At 40.6% G+C, this 17,576-nt stretch overlaps 2 protein-coding genes across 2 annotated transcripts in view; one reads left to right on the top strand and one right to left on the bottom strand.

Moving 5' to 3' along the window:
* Positions 1 to 478, bottom strand: part of LOC119916492 (2-oxoglutarate and iron-dependent oxygenase domain-containing protein 3-like) — a 21,063-nt gene extending 20,585 nt beyond the window's left edge. The window contains exon 1 of the mRNA XM_038736527.1: positions 461 to 478. Coding sequence (XP_038592455.1) covers positions 461 to 478 — 18 coding nt within the window. The remainder of the gene's footprint in view (positions 1 to 460) is intronic.
* Positions 479 to 964: 486 nt separating this feature from the next.
* On the top strand, positions 965 to 16,726 carry LOC119916490 (mRNA decay activator protein ZFP36L3-like). Its single transcript, XM_038736526.1, has 2 exons — positions 965 to 1,147; positions 15,941 to 16,726. Exons 1-2 carry the CDS (start codon positions 965 to 967, stop codon positions 16,724 to 16,726), a joined length of 969 nt encoding a protein of 322 aa, XP_038592454.1.
* Positions 16,727 to 17,576: the final 850 nt, after the last annotated feature.

The following is a 17,576-nucleotide window of genomic DNA, read 5'->3' as shown; positions in this document are numbered from 1 at the left end:
AAAGCATGTCCAACAAGGAACCTAAAAAATGGCCCCTGTTCACTTTTTAGTCCCCTCTTAGTGTGTAATGACGTCGACAGGAGAAATGTGATCTCTTTTCCTGGTTCCTGTCAGAACACGTGCTGCAGCATTCTGGATCAGCTGAAGAGTCTTAACGGACTTTTTCGAGCAGCCTGATAAGGAATTGCAGTAATCCAGCCTAGAAGTAACAAATGCATGGACTAGTTTTCCTGCATCATTTTTAGACAGGATGTGCCACCTGTGGTCACAGGACTATACTTTTGGAATGACATGTGCCGACCACATAATGGGTGCTATGAGGATGCTCATTGTAATTGCCCAATAATGACGTTAGCTGCTGTCTGCACTTGTCAGGTCACAATAAGAATTTGATGTGTGAATCTGCTTGGACTTTTTGGAACCCGCATGTAGACTGGGCAATCACCAGAACTAGTTTTACCTGCAACTGCACAGTCATTTCTTTATCAGCGCATGTGATTTCGGTGTGTATTGCATTCATGCATTTAACAGTTTACTTTGAGAGGCTGCTTTCAGTAATTGTAAGTGCTGCAGACCGTAGTGAAGCAGCAAAAGGCCTACTACAAATTGTAGCCTATAAATGTGACAGGGCAGACTGGAAACTTGCCAGCTGAAACGAGTCAACATTTAGCTTCTAAAACACAAGCTGAACACATCTTTGTGGTTAGTATCCTGGCAGCAGCAACCCTTTGAGCTGAATTGATGCAATTGGCTAAACTCAGAAAGCTCTCCTGGTTTAAACAGCCAATACAGGGATTTGTTGGAAACCATAGGCTGTTGTCAGTGAGCCTTTTCATTAAATCTCTGAAAAATGAGGAGACAAAATCAAGTTCATAGTTTTATTTAAAGCAGAGGCAAAAAGCAAAACCTTGGATGCAAGTGAACTCCTGCATGGTTCCTAGTCCCATACTTTTATGGCTTCTTGATGAAAGGCCACCAGATGCCCTTTTTGGCCCAGCTCGGCAGCGTCGCCGGCTCCACAGTGAGCCCGCCCGGCGTGGTCGTCGCCGGCTCCACAGTGAGCCCGCCCGGCGTGGTCGTCGCCGGCTCCACAGTGAGCCCGCCCGGCGTGGTCGTCGCCGGCTCCACAGTGAGCCCGCCCGGCGTGGTCGTCGCCGGCTCCACAGTGAGCCCGCCCGGCGTGGTCGTCGCCGGCTCCACAGTGAGCCCGCCCGGCGTGGTCGTCGCCGGCTCCACAGTGAGCCCGCCCGGCGTGGTCGTCGCCGGCTCCACAGTGAGCCCGCCCGGCGTGGTCGTCGCCGGCTCCACAGTGAGCCCGCCCGGCGTGGTCGTCGCCGGCTCCACAGTGAGCCCGCCCGGCGTGGTCGTCGCCGGCTCCACAGTGAGCCCGCCCGGCGTGGTCGTCGCCGGCTCCACAGTGAGCCCGCCCGGCGTGGTCGTCGCCGGCTCCACAGTGAGCCCGCCCGGCGTGGTCGTCGCCGGCTCCACAGTGAGCCCGCCCGGCGTGGTCGTCGCCGGCTCCACAGTGGGCCCGCCCGGCGTGGTCGTCGCCGGCTCCACAGCGGCCCTGGCTTTATTGCAATATGACAGAATATGCAACTGACTGCATCCATGATGTTCTAGTATGTACATATTTTATTGCATGACTGATGTAGACAGCCATTCTAGACGTCACATGGTGTGCTCAGATTAACTACATTGAGATTATGAACTAAGGCGCTACACCAACATGCATTTTACCAGTAGGGTTTCGTAGAATCTTCTCCTGTAACATCTCACTGCAACAACTCTGTAGTACAAAGCAGTTACTGTCAGCCTGACGCTCTGAATATATCACAAGTGTTCTTACCTCTTACTCTCCTCTGCAGCCCATCATGTCTTTCATTTGGGCCACCAACTGGCAAACAAGAGCCTATGGACAGTGCACTCACTGTTAACTTATGTTTGTGCCATTTCAAAACACAGATCAATTTGTCACAGTAACATTTCAGGAATGAACAAACTTTTAGAAGTTACAGCAAGGCATTGGCTTCTCATAGCAAAAACATTTTGGCTCAAACATAACTTTACAACTACCAATTTCTTCAACACATGCTTCAAACAGAAGGAATATAAAAACCTTTAGCAAGAAAAACAGTCAGCACGCAAATAACCAAGACCTGAACAGCTCCCATTGCTTCAGTCACCAAGAGGAAATGCTACCTGTGCCACATGTGAGGGTTAAAAAGCCCATCATGCTGGTGACACAGCTGTTGCTGATCAGCTCTAATTGGCTCTCACCTCAGAGGAGTCAGTGGGCCTGTCTCACTTCATCAGCAACATGTGAACCTGTACAAAGTGCATATAGGGTACGTGGGGACTTTGCTGTTGCTGCTCTAGAAACAACATCTAGTGATATTGAAAAGTCAGCAGGCGTTTCTCATTTCTCAGTGTGTACCTCCTCTCTTGGCCTCGGCTGTGTGCCTTTTGCCTGTGAACAGGAGATCATTTCAGCCCTCAGCTTGATGAGGGTGAACGTTTCATCATCATCAACAGCAAAAGTTGATCTCAATAACTTATAATATAAATTATGAATAAATAATAATAACAATAATAACTTTTGTTCAGAGAAGATGACTTTCAGAGATTGTTTACCATAAATATTAATGGTGGCATATGTTGACATCAATTTAAGAATATATCAGTCCAGATAACTGGATTGCTCCTTTGGACCAGCTGCAACTCATGTTAAACATCAACAGGTTGTTCATCAAACAGGCAGGCAGGAGAGTCTTAATATATTTGACATTTTACAACAAACCTGGACCACACAAATGAAATATTATTTTGATCCTTTACAAGTACATCCCTTACCGATGACCTTGCTCTTGTTTCCTTTCTGAGTGGAGGGATAGAAGCTAAAAAAATACTTTGATATGACTAACTTGAAATTCTAGCTCAAGAGAACTGTGGATACTTTCCTAAGTTAATATGTGAGGAGAGAAAGATTTTTCAGCCAGGAGGAATGATTAGAGCCACCAAAAACAAACATAGCTGATTGATTTTAAATAGACTCTGAAATGAATTCAGCAAAAAAACCAACAAAAGAAAGTTGTGCCACATAGATGTACACGTCAAGTTAGTTACAGCTAATGGGAACAGGCGGCATTTATTTAATTCAAACTGGCCAAAATGGCAAGCATGTTTATACTGTTAAATAATAAATGTAAATGCTATAGCGCCTTTCTAGTCTTTTGATTGATGGCTGGGAGCCTAAGTCAACTGCACATCAGCAAGGAAATAACATTCCTTTCACACACTGATGGCACAGCCAACCAGAGCAAGTTGGGGTTCAGTGTCTTGCCCAAGGACACTTCAACATGCAGCCTTGGGGAAGCCGGGGATTAAACCGCCGACATTCTGGTTAGCGGACGACTGCTCTACCCACGAGCCACAGCTGTCCCAATATGGTGATGGTGATGTTTATGTTCTCCTGATTTTCCTCCCCAGCCAGCCACTGAAAGCTTTCCAGATATACTGTGAATGTTTTCAAACAAGAATTGATGTACATAATTGGGAGGAAGTAAAAATCATAACATTATGTTTTGTGATGCAGATCGAAGCACATTATGAAATCTGAAAAGGCACATGTTTGGGGTCGCTCTCCTCTGTGACTCCTGAATGTAGCCTCATGCTAATACATGAGGCTACATTCAGGAGTCACGTAGGTCTCTGAAAGATAATTAACTGTTTAACCTGGTGTGACTGAATACCTCAGATGCTGTACAGGCACAACCTCATTTACCAGATCAGCAGCCATTATTGGTTTATTTTAATTTGATGCTGTTTCTTATTTAACCCTTGTGTTGTCTTTGGGTCAAATTTGACCCGTTTTGAAATTCTTTTGTATGAAAAATGTGGTTTTATTTCATGAAATTACGCCAAAATAACATGGATGCTTCCACACTATGCTCTAAACAAACAAACAAAATGATCACTACTTTCACTGAATTGTGGGTATTTTTTTCAAATTTATTAAATTTTTGGTCTTCCCGGGTCAGATCTGACCTGGTGTTGCAAAAGGGTCAATAAGTCACGGTGTTTTGGTTTTCAGCAGATGAACACCTGCGAACCCCTGAAAATAAATAGTAGTAAAGTAGTAAAGAAGTAACTTTGCTGCATGCATTGATATCAAGCACTACAGTATTACCAACAAAAATTAGGTTTCAAATACTGTTTAAATAACAATAAAATATCTTATTACACTAGTGCACTTATTTTAATTTTCTCTTAGGGGAATTCATATTCTTCTGTGTGGGATGGTCGTTTTTATGACCTGTGTGGAATGGTGATGTATGCATTTTAAAGAGTTACTTTGTATTTGCTCTTAATAACTGAATCTTAGACTGGTTTTGAATCACACATCCACTACACTCTGTTAAGGCTATTTGGATATCTTTAGGGGGTTAATTTTAAAGTCATTTATGAATATAATGAGGTCAGACAACAGATAATGAGTTATCCTTTTTCTAATAAGGATAATTTGACATTCAAACTATAGCATGTATGACAAACGAAAGCAAAAACAATAATACATATAAATATAATCTCAACTAAGCAGTCTGTTGACACATGATTTGATAATATGCTTTTGTAACAAAACTTAAAGGCTCAGCAATAGTAGATTTCCTAACTAGTATTAAGCTTCAGACTGTAAGATAAAAGGCTACCCAAATAAATTGATGTCCTGATGAGTTTTCATCAGGAATGCATGGTATTTTCATGTTTGCATTAGGCCTACAGAAAAAAAGGTCCACACTTGTATGGCATTTAATGACATGAATCCACTGTTGGTTGCTACAAAACGACACATGTCCCCTCTTAGATAGTATGGAGCAACAGTCACACTCCAACATCCAGCATCAATAATTATTCCGCATGATTTGTTATGTTTTTGTAATGAAATATAAAGTCTCAGCTTTAATGGATGGCTTAAACATTTTCAATCTTGACACTGTATTATAATGAAGGGCTGCCCACAAGTTAGGGGACTCATAAGTAAAACTTTACCAACTTAAACCTTCAAGAGCCTGAAGTTTGATCCTCCACCTGAGAAGCTGCTGTCCTTTGCTAAGAAATGTGTAACCCACATTACCCATGAGAAAAAGACTTATTACCGATGACATGACATCCAGAGGCAAAGTCGATCCCTTGGTAAAGTGTGGAATGAAAATGCTGGTTTAGTTACAGACTAGCAAGCTTAGATGTACCTGTGTACTTTATGGACAAGCCCTAATATAAAGGGCTACCCAAATTAATTCATGAAGCATCAATGTCCTGATGAGTTTTCATCAGGAATGCATAATATTTACTGGTCCGCATTGCCTACAGAAAAAAAGGTCCACACTTGTATGGCATTAAATGACAGGAATCCACTGTTGGTTGCTACATAACGACACATGTCCCCTCTTAGATAGTACGGAGCAACAGTCACACTCCAACATCATTAATATATATATAAATATTGCTCAAGCATGATTTGTTATTATTGTTTTGTGATGAAATATGATGTCTCAGCTTTAGTTGATGGCTTAACCATTTTCAATCTTGACACTGCATCAAAATGAAGGGCTGCCCACAAGTCAGGGGAGTCATAAGTACTTTAAGATAAATAAATAAAAAGTAGGAATAACATGGTCAGCAGCAAGATACTTTGTATGAATTTTTTTTATTAATTGCTAAAAACTGATTTATTATCAAGTTTTACTAGACCTTTGAAATGGTTTAGCCCCCAAATCTTCCAAATATGATATTGACCAATTAGGACATGATTTTAATCAATTTTACAATGTACTTGTTTCTTTAATCTATATTTATAGGTGTGCATTTTGTTTGTTGATTTGCATTACAGAAATGTCCACTGTTGGCTGGTACATAATCACACAAGTTCCCTCTTAGATAGCATGAATCGACACTCACACTGCAACATGGATGAGTAAAAAAGAAATGTATGATTCTTAAAAGAAAATTATAATCTAACCTAAATAGAATCTTTAGTTATACTTGTAAATAAGGTCTATTGTTATGTAACAAGTAATAGTTTCCAAATAACTCTCAATTAAGTCTTTTCCAACTCATAATATGTTCTTCATTCAAAAGTATTGCTCATAACTAAAACATTAAAGCACAAAACTTTAACCAAATTAAAAATTCAAGAGCCTGAAGTTTGAACCTCCACCTGAGAAGCTGCTGTCCTTTGCTAAGAAATGTGTAACCCACATTACCCATGAGAAAAAGACTATTACCGATGATACATTAAATGACAGGAATCCACTGTTGCTACATAGGGCACATGTCCCCTCTTAGATCCTATGGAGCAACAGTCACACTCCAACATCATTAAATATTCCTCAAGCATGATAAATAAATTTAAATTAGGAAGTAAATGGTCAGCAGGAAGATTCTTAATGTTCTTTTTTTATTTGCTAAAAACAGATTTATTATGAACTTTCACCAGCCCTTTGAAAGGATTTAGCCCCCCAATTTTCCCAGTATATTGACCAATTATGACAATCACAGGATTTCAGTCAATTTTACAATGTACATGTATCTTTAGTCTATATGTAACGGAATGCATTTTGTTTGTTGTTTTGCATTACAAAAATGTCCACTGTTGGCTGGTACATAATGATACAAGTTCCCTCTTAGATAGCATGGATTGACACTCACACTCCAGCAAGAAGAAATAAAAAAGAAATTGATAATTTCTAAGAGAAACTTATAATTTAAACTAAATATAATCTGTAGTTACTTGGGGTTTGAAGAGACACTAAGTTTACATGACTAGGCGAGACACAATATTGGGTGCAAGTGTGAAATGTTGAAAATGTTAAGTAGTTCAAGTTCAAAGGCCTAACGATCATCATTGGTCGCAAGAAACCCTCCCCCACACTGCAGACAATCAGACACAGATTCTCACTGCAGACAATCAGACACACGTTCACACCCCTCACCTGCTCCAGGTCACCTCTCAGAGACAGCACTCACACTTCTCCAGGGTTTTGTATTCAGCTTAACTCTGCATTGGATGCTAATTCATAACACAGTTTCCTACAACCACAAAAAGAAAACGGTACAAATATATGTAGACATATGTTTAGTAAAAGTGCCCAAACACCCAATTCTAATAAAAATCTGATGATGGTACAGCCAAAGAGAGAAAATAAATACAGGAGAGAGGAGATGCATGCTAATAAGCCTCAGGTTTGATTAGAACTGGGCCACTGCAGTAAGAACTCATTTGTGTATGGTGCACATGCTCCTGAAGACACACGCTCATAAACTGAAAGCTTGCTCTCTTCTCTCTTAACTTTGACCCTCAATTTACTGTATACTGCACTATAATGGCCACACATTTTGGGTTTCAACAATACGCTTAAAAGAAGTGTATGCCAGTTTGTATAGCATATTTACAATATTGGTAAGCCTGAGAGAAGTTCTCACCACTCTGTTAAATTATAGTATCCCTGACACAAGTGGCATGTAACACAAAATAAATTAAACACTCAATAAACACAATTAAGGCAAATAAAACAGAAGCCTTTTAACTACATAGCCTAAATACCTATGGTAGAAGCACAAAAAGCAAGGACAAATGACCAAATCATCAAAATCTGAGCAAGACAATAAGGCATCGTGTTGGTTCTGAGACAGGCTGTAGGTAACTCCACCACTACGTATGTACGTAGAAGTTTAAATTCATCAGAAGAGAGTGACCTAGAATTTGAATGACTATGAATGCCTGGTTGACATTCATTGTAAGCCTTACATATTAAATGATTGATTATCATTTCAATTCTTTGTCCACAGGAGCCAGACATTCTAAAACTAAGACCTTAATCACCTAATTTGGTATTTAAATTCCATCTCTGTGACTTTCCCACTGCTTGTAAACCTTTTCAGTGACTTTAAGCATTGTTGATCATGTGTCAGACCAATCAGAGAGACCATCAGTCTTCCTTCTTTTGAGATAGAATTCAATCCAAATACACTATATGGACAAGGTCCCCTGTCCTAATAAATTTGGTAGGGGCTGTGTTTTCATGGGTTGTTAAGGGAAATCTTGCCTATGGATTTAGAATGGTCATGTCATAAAAGTAATGTGTAGGTGTTGCTGTATTTTTGTCCATACTAGTGTAATAAATTAACTCCATATTATACACAATCGCTTTAAAATTCATTTGGTGATATTTTAAAAGTTATTCAACCCCATTTTTTGGGGGGTGTACTAAATCGCACATATGTATGGTTATTATGCTAATTCTTAGTAGATGTTTTCTGGTGTAAAACACCTTATTTAGCTACTTTTTGTGAGTAGCTTGTAACATAGGGTACAATTTTCAACAAAAGTGGAGTATTGTACATCCGCTCTTTACAGTTTCAAAATATCTCCCACAAGACTCCAGAGAAGTTGCATTACCAAAGGCCAAGTCACTGGTTTGCGATCTTGACGCCCTAACGACCATCGTCAGCAACAAGAAACCATCCCCCACGCTGCACACAATGGAGAACAATGACTGAAACTTCACAACCCTCACCCAAGATGACTTCTCAGAGACAGCTCTCAACATTTCAACCTTAAAACATTTGTGAATCACATAGGCTCTAGTCACTTAAATGTAGAGGATTCTTTTAAATCTACATCATTAACTGAAGACATGTGTAACTCTTTCTAAAAAATCCATAACAATACCTTCAAGCAGTATGTCTGACATGTCTACCACAGTAAACAAAAGTAAATCAAACCTATATCTAATTGCCAGAGAACATTTGCATTACTATGCCAGCAGTAGTTAGCATTTGATGTCTTATCCTAAGAACCAATCACTGTCCAGATAGCTAGTCAGGATTGTGTATATATATTCTGGGCTCCTCAGAGAAGGTGCATGGCAGTCTTTGGTGTCTTGTGGAAGTGTTGACAAGTATGCAGTTTTTTGAAGGAGAAAACCAACTTTAAAATTTCTTTACTATTCTTACTAATCGTTTACCAGTCATCCATTTATCTATCTGTCTATCTTAACGGTATGTAGACATATTTCACCTGTGTTGTTCTTTTGAAAAACTTTTTCGTCTATCCATCCTGAAGACCAAAGCGAGAGGTAAGTTGAACATTTTTACCAATACCCCTTGTATGTTTTCATCAAGGCTGTTTGTAACTAATCAAACTTAAATATAAACATGTACATATATATAGTATTGTATAACATAGTATATTCTGACTGTATCAGATTGTACAGATAGTTTGTTATTGTATATTGATTGCTTAGTGTGTAAATATTTTTACACCTAGGTAGAATGTTACTTGTATATTGTATATAGGGTGTATATAGTATGAATATTATTTATACTAATACATAGAATTTTAACTGATTCTACTTTTATTGTATTTTATTCCTTACATTCCTATATACACATATGTACACAGAAAAAGTACTGATAGCTTATATTGTTTTACAAAGTCACCCAAGTTATCATGCTGTTCTTCTCATTGTATAAACAATAATCTTAAATGAACTTGTTATAAGTCAAGACACCATATATTGGTAACTATATATAGTTATATGTTGCCATGTAAGGTGCAACCTGAAAATGGTTTAAAGGCATAGCTTGATTTTGTGTTCAGATATGAGAACAATATTGATCTTGTCATACAACTCTCAGCAAGTCGGTCAAGCTAAGCAGGCAACAATTAAAATAAGAAATACCCACTGCCATCATACATAGTGTACAAATTTGATGTGTATTATATAAATGTAGATACAAATCCAAACCCTTATGGTGACATTGCATAAGATCCTCATCGAGTGTTAGAACTGCTGAGATAGTGTTGGTCGTTCATGGAATTTGATGACAGACAGACTGACAGATAATTCATTTATTCAGTATTTATCAGGTTTTGGAAAAATCACCACCAAAAACACTGAGCCAGGAGAATTCTTGCAGGAATATATTTGAAGACACATCACTGACTCCAAAGAAGGGGCCCGGTTCTGAGAGTACTCCTTGTTATGGTACTAAAGAAGTCCTCAACGATTACACAGTGGCATTAAAGTACTGTAAAACAAATGTCTGGGTTTGATAACAAACCAATTCTCTATTCCCTCAACAGCCCAGGACCTCCACATCCAGCATCTTCACCTCCAAGATTGTCTAAGACCAGCCACCCAGACAGCTGCTGCAAGAATCGTTTAGCATCCTCAAATAATTTCTGCACAAACTGTCAGGAACCATCTCAGGGAATCTCATCTGCATGCTCGTCATCCTCTCTGGGGTCTCGACCTGACTGCAGTTTGCCATCATAACCGACTTGAGTGGGCAAATGCTCACATACGATGGCGTCTGGCACTTTGGAGAGGTGTTCTCTTCATGGATGAATCCCAGTTTTCACTGTGCAGAGCAGATGACGTGTGTATGGCGTCGTGTGGGTGAGCGGTTTGTTGATGTCCTAGTTGTGGATCGAGTGGCCCATGGTGGCGGTGGGGTTATGGTATAGGCAGGTGTTTTTTATGGACAACAAACACAGGTGCATTTTATTGATGGCATTTTGAATGCATAGAGATACCGTGACGAGATCCAGATGCCCATTGTTGTGCCATTCATCCACGACCATCACCTCATGTTGCAGCATGATAATGCACGGCCCTATGTTGCAAGGATTACAATTCCTGGAAGCTGAAAAAATCCCATTTCTTGCATGGCCAGCATACTCACCGGACATGTCACCCATTGAGCATGTTTAGGATGCTCTAGATCTGCGTATACAACAGTGCGTTCTAGGTCTTGCTAATATCCAGCAACATTACGCAGCCAATGAAGAGTGGACCAACATTCCACAGGCCACAATCAACAACCTGATCAACTCTATACAAAGGAGATGTGTTGCACTGCGTGACGCAAATGGTGGTCACAACAGATACTGACTGGTTTCCAGACTCCCCCCGGACACTCCCAATACAGGGAAACTGCACATTTTTGAGTGGCCTTTTATTGTGGCCAGCCTAAGGTACACCTGTGCAATACCCATGCTGTCTGATCAACATCTTGATATGCCACACCTGGGAGGTGGATGGATTATCTCGACAAAGGAGAAGTGCTCACTAACACAGATTTTCAAAGTTTTGTGAACAATATTTGAGAGAAATAGGCCTTTTGTGTACATAGAGAAAGTCTTAGATCTTTGAGTTCAGCTCATGAGGAATTGGGGCAAAAACAAAAGTGTTGCGTTTATAATTTTGTTCAGTGTAAGAACACAGAAGAGGGTGGGCACATGAGGAACTTTCCGTTTAGGAGTTTGTGTGTGTCTTAGCTTAAAAGCACATTCAATAAAGTTTGCTTCAACATAGTTCTGTATATTTTGTGCTGTTTTCTATTTGTGGTTGAACAACTTGTGTTATGAATAGCCATCCAACGTTGTGATGGTTCTGAGATGAGCTATAGGTAACTCATCACTATTTCAATGGCTATTAAAATCACTAACACATATTTAAACTGTACATGCTAAAGAAAGAAGTTAAAAATACTGAGATGTAAAAATCTATAAAGACAAATACCTGCCAAATATTAGTGTGAACTTAATGCAGCACTGGTTGTGTGTTCTCCACTTGATGCAAACTCTAAGTTCCATTGTTACATGCTGCACCATTTTACAGCCCTCAAATATGCTTCTCTATTCGCCAACAAATGTTTAACCCCACATTTCAAAAAGCTACAATGAGAACATTGCTGGTGACACTTTACTAAAAAACAAAAACAACCACACTACAGCTTATATATTTGGTTTAGATTATCATTTTTTCTTAAGAATTGTCCATTTTGCTTATTTCATATTATTTGTAAAGTGTGTCTGAATGTCTCTTTGGACCTTTCTCTAAGGCTAAGAACAAATGTACTGCTGAAGCATTCTGTATGAGTTTTTAGAATGATTTTCAATTTTTCAGAGACAGGCTTCATTTAGCACCTTAAATACCACATCATAAAACCTAAACACGCACATATGAACTTGTTCATTTGTAGCTAAACTAACCTTTTCAACATTTCACACTTTAGTTTCGACATGATGTGATTTCAACTGTACAATAGTTGCTAATTAGCTTTGTAATACTTGATCACCAAGGGAAGGAGTTTGCCTCTGGATTTCATGTCGTCTCACCTTCAGGATTAAACTTCAGGCTCTTGAAGGTTTCAGTTACAGTTTTATGCTATAATTACTTTACTAAATAATTTTTAGTCAAATAGGCAGAATGTTGCAGTCAACTTGATAGTCTAATGTGAGCTGCAAAACGTCACCATGATGTCTCATCAGTAGCTTTTCTCTGGCTGCACAAAGTTGGAACCACCTTTTGCCTGATCATTGGTCTAAGCTTACAGTAAGATCACACAGTCTACCAGAGGTAGATTGCGTCTGACTTGACAACGCTGTTTTTATACCCCGCCCCTGCAGTCGCCTGCAGCTCACTTAGACTATCAAGTCGGTGAAAGTCAGCCACAGTCATCTCGGACACACCTACTGACTACCAGTTATGCACAGCGTGCTAACTTTGACAGCTGTATTCTAAAATTAACATAGCTATCCTTATTTGGTAGGCTCCTTACATGCTTGCTGATAACTTTTTTGAAGGTGGGTCTCCGACATTGACAACGTTGTGTTGGATAGATTTGTGCAGCGGTGTTTAGGAAACTATTCAATTGACAGACAGGTCTGTTGTCAATGTGTTTGCAAGCAACAACTTCCTAAATATAGATTTATGACACATACAAACACTGGTCATGTATCATGATAATTAACAGCATTAAATCTATTGATTAAAAATGAAGAGATTTTGCAGCTGACCTTTGTATTCATTTTGTTTTTACTTTCACTTTTTTTGTGCTTTTAAAATACTCATTCTGCTGTCTACGGGGTAGTCTATCATTTTAGTAGTCTGAAGCTTGAAACAATTTAGGAATTTCACTAAAACTCAGCCTTTGTATTTTGTTGAAAATAACTTCAATAAAAACTCAGGCTTTATATTTTCTTACAATAACAGATTATACCAAATAAAGACACTCTGTAGTTAAGTTAGTTTCTTCTCATAAGTATGATTAAATTTGTTTATTTATTATTTTCACACAGGTTGGACATTCAGTGGTTGTGAAAACTGGTCAGTATAGTATTTTAGGACTGAACAAGTTTAAAGCTGTAGTCAAAGTCTGATGTGAAATACTTTTTTAACAATTAATGAAAACTGAATAGAAAGTATCTTACCTCTAATGATTTAATTTATAATTCAACTCTGGTTGTTTTTCTATTTTTGTTCCGGTTTTTAGAATCTAAAATTCATTTTACTCTCCAGGCCTTCAGTGTAGCCCTTTATTTTAATACATGTTGATCTTAAAACACTAGACATCCACTAAAACTCAGCCTTTATATTTTGATTTAAAAAACTGTATAGAAAATAAAGAGACTATTTAGTTAGTTTATTTTGTCTCAAAATTATGATTAAATTTGCTTATTTATTATTTTCACACAAGTTGGAGTGTGATTATCGCTCCATGCTATCTAAGAGGGAACTTGTGTCATCATGTACCAGCGAACAGTGGACTCCTGTCGTTCCACACAGTACAAGTGTGGTCCCTTTTTCTGTAATGCAAATCAATAAATGAAATGTATATCTTTAAGTGTAGACTAAGCACACAAATATAATGAAAAAAAAATGTATTGATGTCCAGTGCTTGTGAAAGCTGGCCAGGTTAGTATTTTGGGACAGAACAAGTTTAAAGCTCTAGATGTCAAATGTCAAATATTTTTTATTAATTCATTCATTTTTTTATAATTAATTAAAACCGTAAAGAAAGTATCTTTATACTGACCATTTTATTTCTAATTCTACCCTGGTTGTTTTTCTATTTTTGTTCTGGTTTTTAGAATCTAAAATTCATTTTACTCTCCTGGCCTTCAGTGTAGCCCTTTATTTTAATACATGTTGATCTTAAAACACAAGACATCCACTAAAACTCAGCCTTTATATTTTGTTTCCAAAGAATGTATAAAAAATAAAGAGACTATTTAGTTAGTTTATTTTGTTTCAAAAGTATGATTAAATTTGCTTATTTATTATTTTCACACAAGTTGGAGTGTGATTATCGCTCCATGCTATCTAAGAGGGAACTTGTGTCATCATGTACAAGCGAACAGTGGACTCCTGTCGTTCCACACAGTACAAGTGTGGTCCCTTTTTCTGTAATTCAAATCAATAAATGAAATGTATATCTTTAAGTGTAGACCAAGCACACAAATATAATGGGGGAAAAAAGTATTGATGTCCAGTGCTTGTGAAATCTGGTCAGGTTAGTATTTTGCGACTGAACAAGTTTAAATCTCTAGATGTCAAATAATTTTTTATTAATTAATTCATTTTTTATAATGAATTAAAACCATAAAAGTATCTTTATACTGACCATTTTATTTATTATTCTACCCTGGTTGTTTTTCTATTTTTGTTCCCTTATTTAGAATCTAAAATTCGTTTTACTCTCCAGGCCGTCAGTGTAACCCTTTATTTTAATACATGTTGATCTTAAAACACAAGACATCGACTAAAACTCAGCCTTTATATTTTGTTAGAAAAAATTAAGAAATTGTGTTTCAAGAGACAGCTTTCTTTACTGAGTAGCTTGTATAATAGCCCCTCTACAGTCTGATAGACTCCCTGGGGCTGCAAGCCATTCACTCTATAGGGGAGTGTTAAGAACGACGTGTGTGAATGAGTCATTAAAATCTCTGCTTGATCCACTAGAGGCACTTCTGAGTATGGACTTAAACACTCACACACCTGCAGGTCCCCTCTTGACAATAGTTTAAAAAATTTACCAGATGGTTTTAGACATGATTTAAAGCATGTCCAACAAGGAACCTAAAAAATGGCCCCTGTTCACTTTTTAGTCCCCTCTTAGTGTGTAATGACGTCGACAGGAGAAATGTGATCTCTTTTCCTGGTTCCTGTCAGAACACGTGCTGCAGCATTCTGGATCAGCTGAAGAGTCTTAACGGACTTTTTCGAGCAGCCTGATAAGGAATTGCAGTAATCCAGCCTAGAAGTAACAAATGCATGGACTAGTTTTTCCTGCATCATTTTTAGACAGGATGTGCCACCTGTGGTCACAGGACTATACTTTTGGAATGACATGTGCCGACCACATAATGGGTGCTATGAGGATGCTCATTGTAATTGCCCAATAATGACGTTAGCTGCTGTCTGCACTTGTCAGGTCACAATAAGAATTTGATGTGTGAATCTGCTTGGACGTTTTGGAACCCGCATGTAGACTGGGCAATCACCAGAACTAGTTTTACCTGCAACTGCACAGTCATTTCTTTATCAGCGCATGTGATTTCGGTGTGTATTGCATTCATGCATTTAACAGTTTACTTTGAGAGGCTGCTTTCAGTAATTGTAAGTGCTGCAGACCGTAGTGAAGCAGCAAAAGGCCTACTACAAATTGTAGCCTATAAATGTGACAGGGCAGACTGGAAACTTGCCAGCTGAAACGAGTCAACATTTAGCTTCTAAAACACAAGCTGAACACATCTTTGTGGTTAGTATCCTGGCAGCAGCAACCCTTTGAGCTGAATTGATGCAATTGGCTAAACTCAGAAAGCTCTCCTGGTTTAAACAGCCAATACAGGGATTTGTTGGAAACCATAGGCTGTTGTCAGTGAGCCTTTTCATTAAATCTGAGGAAACAAAAGCAAGTTCATAGTTTTATTTAAAGCAGAGGCAAAAAGCAAAACCTTGGATGCAAGTGAACTCCTGCATGGTTCCTAGTCCCATACTTTTATGGCTTCTTGATGAAAGGCCACCAGATGCCCTTTTTGGCCCAGCTCGGCAGCGTCGCCGGCTCCACAGTGAGCCCGCCCGGCGTGGTCGTCGCCGGCTCCACAGTGAGCCCGCCCGGCGTGGTCGTCGCCGGCTCCACAGTGAGCCCGCCCGGCGTGGTCGTCGCCGGCTCCACAGTGAGCCCGCCCGGCGTGGTCGTCGCCGGCTCCACAGTGAGCCCGCCCGGCGTGGTCGTCGCCGGCTCCACAGTGAGCCCGCCCGGCGTGGTCGTCGCCGGCTCCACAGTGAGCCCGCCCGGCGTGGTCGTCGCCGGCTCCACAGTGAGCCCGCCCGGCGTGGTCGTCGCCGGCTCCACAGTGAGCCCGCCCGGCGTGGTCGTCGCCGGCTCCACAGTGAGCCCGCCCGGCGTGGTCGTCGCCGGCTCCACAGTGAGCCCGCCCGGCGTGGTCGTCGCCGGCTCCACAGTGAGCCCGCCCGGCGTGGTCGTCGCCGGCTCCACAGTGAGCCCGCCCGGCGTGGTCGTCGCCGGCTCCACAGTGAGCCCGCCCGGCGTGGTCGTCGCCGGCTCCACAGTGAGCCCGCCCGGCGTGGTCGTCGCCGGCTCCACAGTGAGCCCGCCCGGCGTGGTCGTCGCCGGCTCCACAGTGGGCCCGCCCGGCGTGGTCGTCGCCACAGTGGGCCCGCCCGGCGTGGTCGTCGCCACAGTGGGCCCGCCCGGCGTGGTCGTCGCCACAGTGGGCCCGCCCGGCGTGGTCGTCGCCACAGTGGGCCCGCCCGGCGTGGTCGTCGCCACAGTGGGCCCGCCCGGCGTGGTCGTCGCCGGCTCCACAGCGGCCCTGGCTTTATTGCAATATGACAGAATATGCAACTGACTGCATCCATGATGTTCTAGTATGTACATATTTTATTTGCATGACTGATGTAGACAGCCATTGTAGACGTCACATGGTGTGCTCAGATTAACTACATTGAGATTATGAACTAAGGCGCTACACCAACATGCATTTTACCAGTAGGGTTTCGTAGAATCTTCTCCTGTAACATCTCACTGCAACAACTCTGTAGTACAAAGCAGTTACTGTCAGCCTGACGCTCTGAATATATCACAAGTGTTCTTACCTCTTACTCTCCTCTGCAGCCCATCATGTCTTTCATTTGGGCCACCAACTGGCAAACAAGAGCCTATGGACAGTGCACTCACTGTTAATTTATGTTTGTGCCATTTCAAAACACAGATCAATTTGTCACAGTAACATTTCAGGAATGAACAAACTTTTAGAAGTTACAGCAAGGCATTGGCTTCTCATAGCAAAAACATTTTGGCTCAAACATAACTTTACAACTACCAATTTCTTCAACACATGCTTTAAACCGAAGGAATATAAAAACCTTTAGCAAGAAAAACAGTCAGCACGCAAATAACCAAGACCTGAACAGCTCCCATTGCTTCAGTCACCAAGAGGAAATGCTACCTGTGCCACATGTGAGGGTTAAAAAGCCCATCATGCTGGTGACACAGCTGTTGCTGATCAGCTCTAATTGGCTCTCACCTCAGAGGAGTCAGTGGGCCTGTCTCCTTCATCAGCAACATGTGAACCTGTACAAAGTGCATATAGGGTACGTGGGGACTTTGCTGTTGCTGCTCTAGAAACAACATCTAGTGATATTGAAAAGTCAGCAGGCGTTTCTCATTTCTCAGTGTGTACCTCCTCTCTTGGCCTC

Source organism: Micropterus salmoides, unplaced genomic scaffold (genome assembly GCF_014851395.1).
Source record: "Micropterus salmoides isolate LMB-PRFRI ecotype aquatic unplaced genomic scaffold, ASM1485139v1 Ms_hic_scaffold_21, whole genome shotgun sequence".
Lineage (NCBI taxonomy): Eukaryota > Metazoa > Chordata > Actinopteri > Centrarchiformes > Centrarchidae > Micropterus > Micropterus salmoides.
This window is presented reverse-complemented; position numbering and strand designations above follow the sequence as displayed.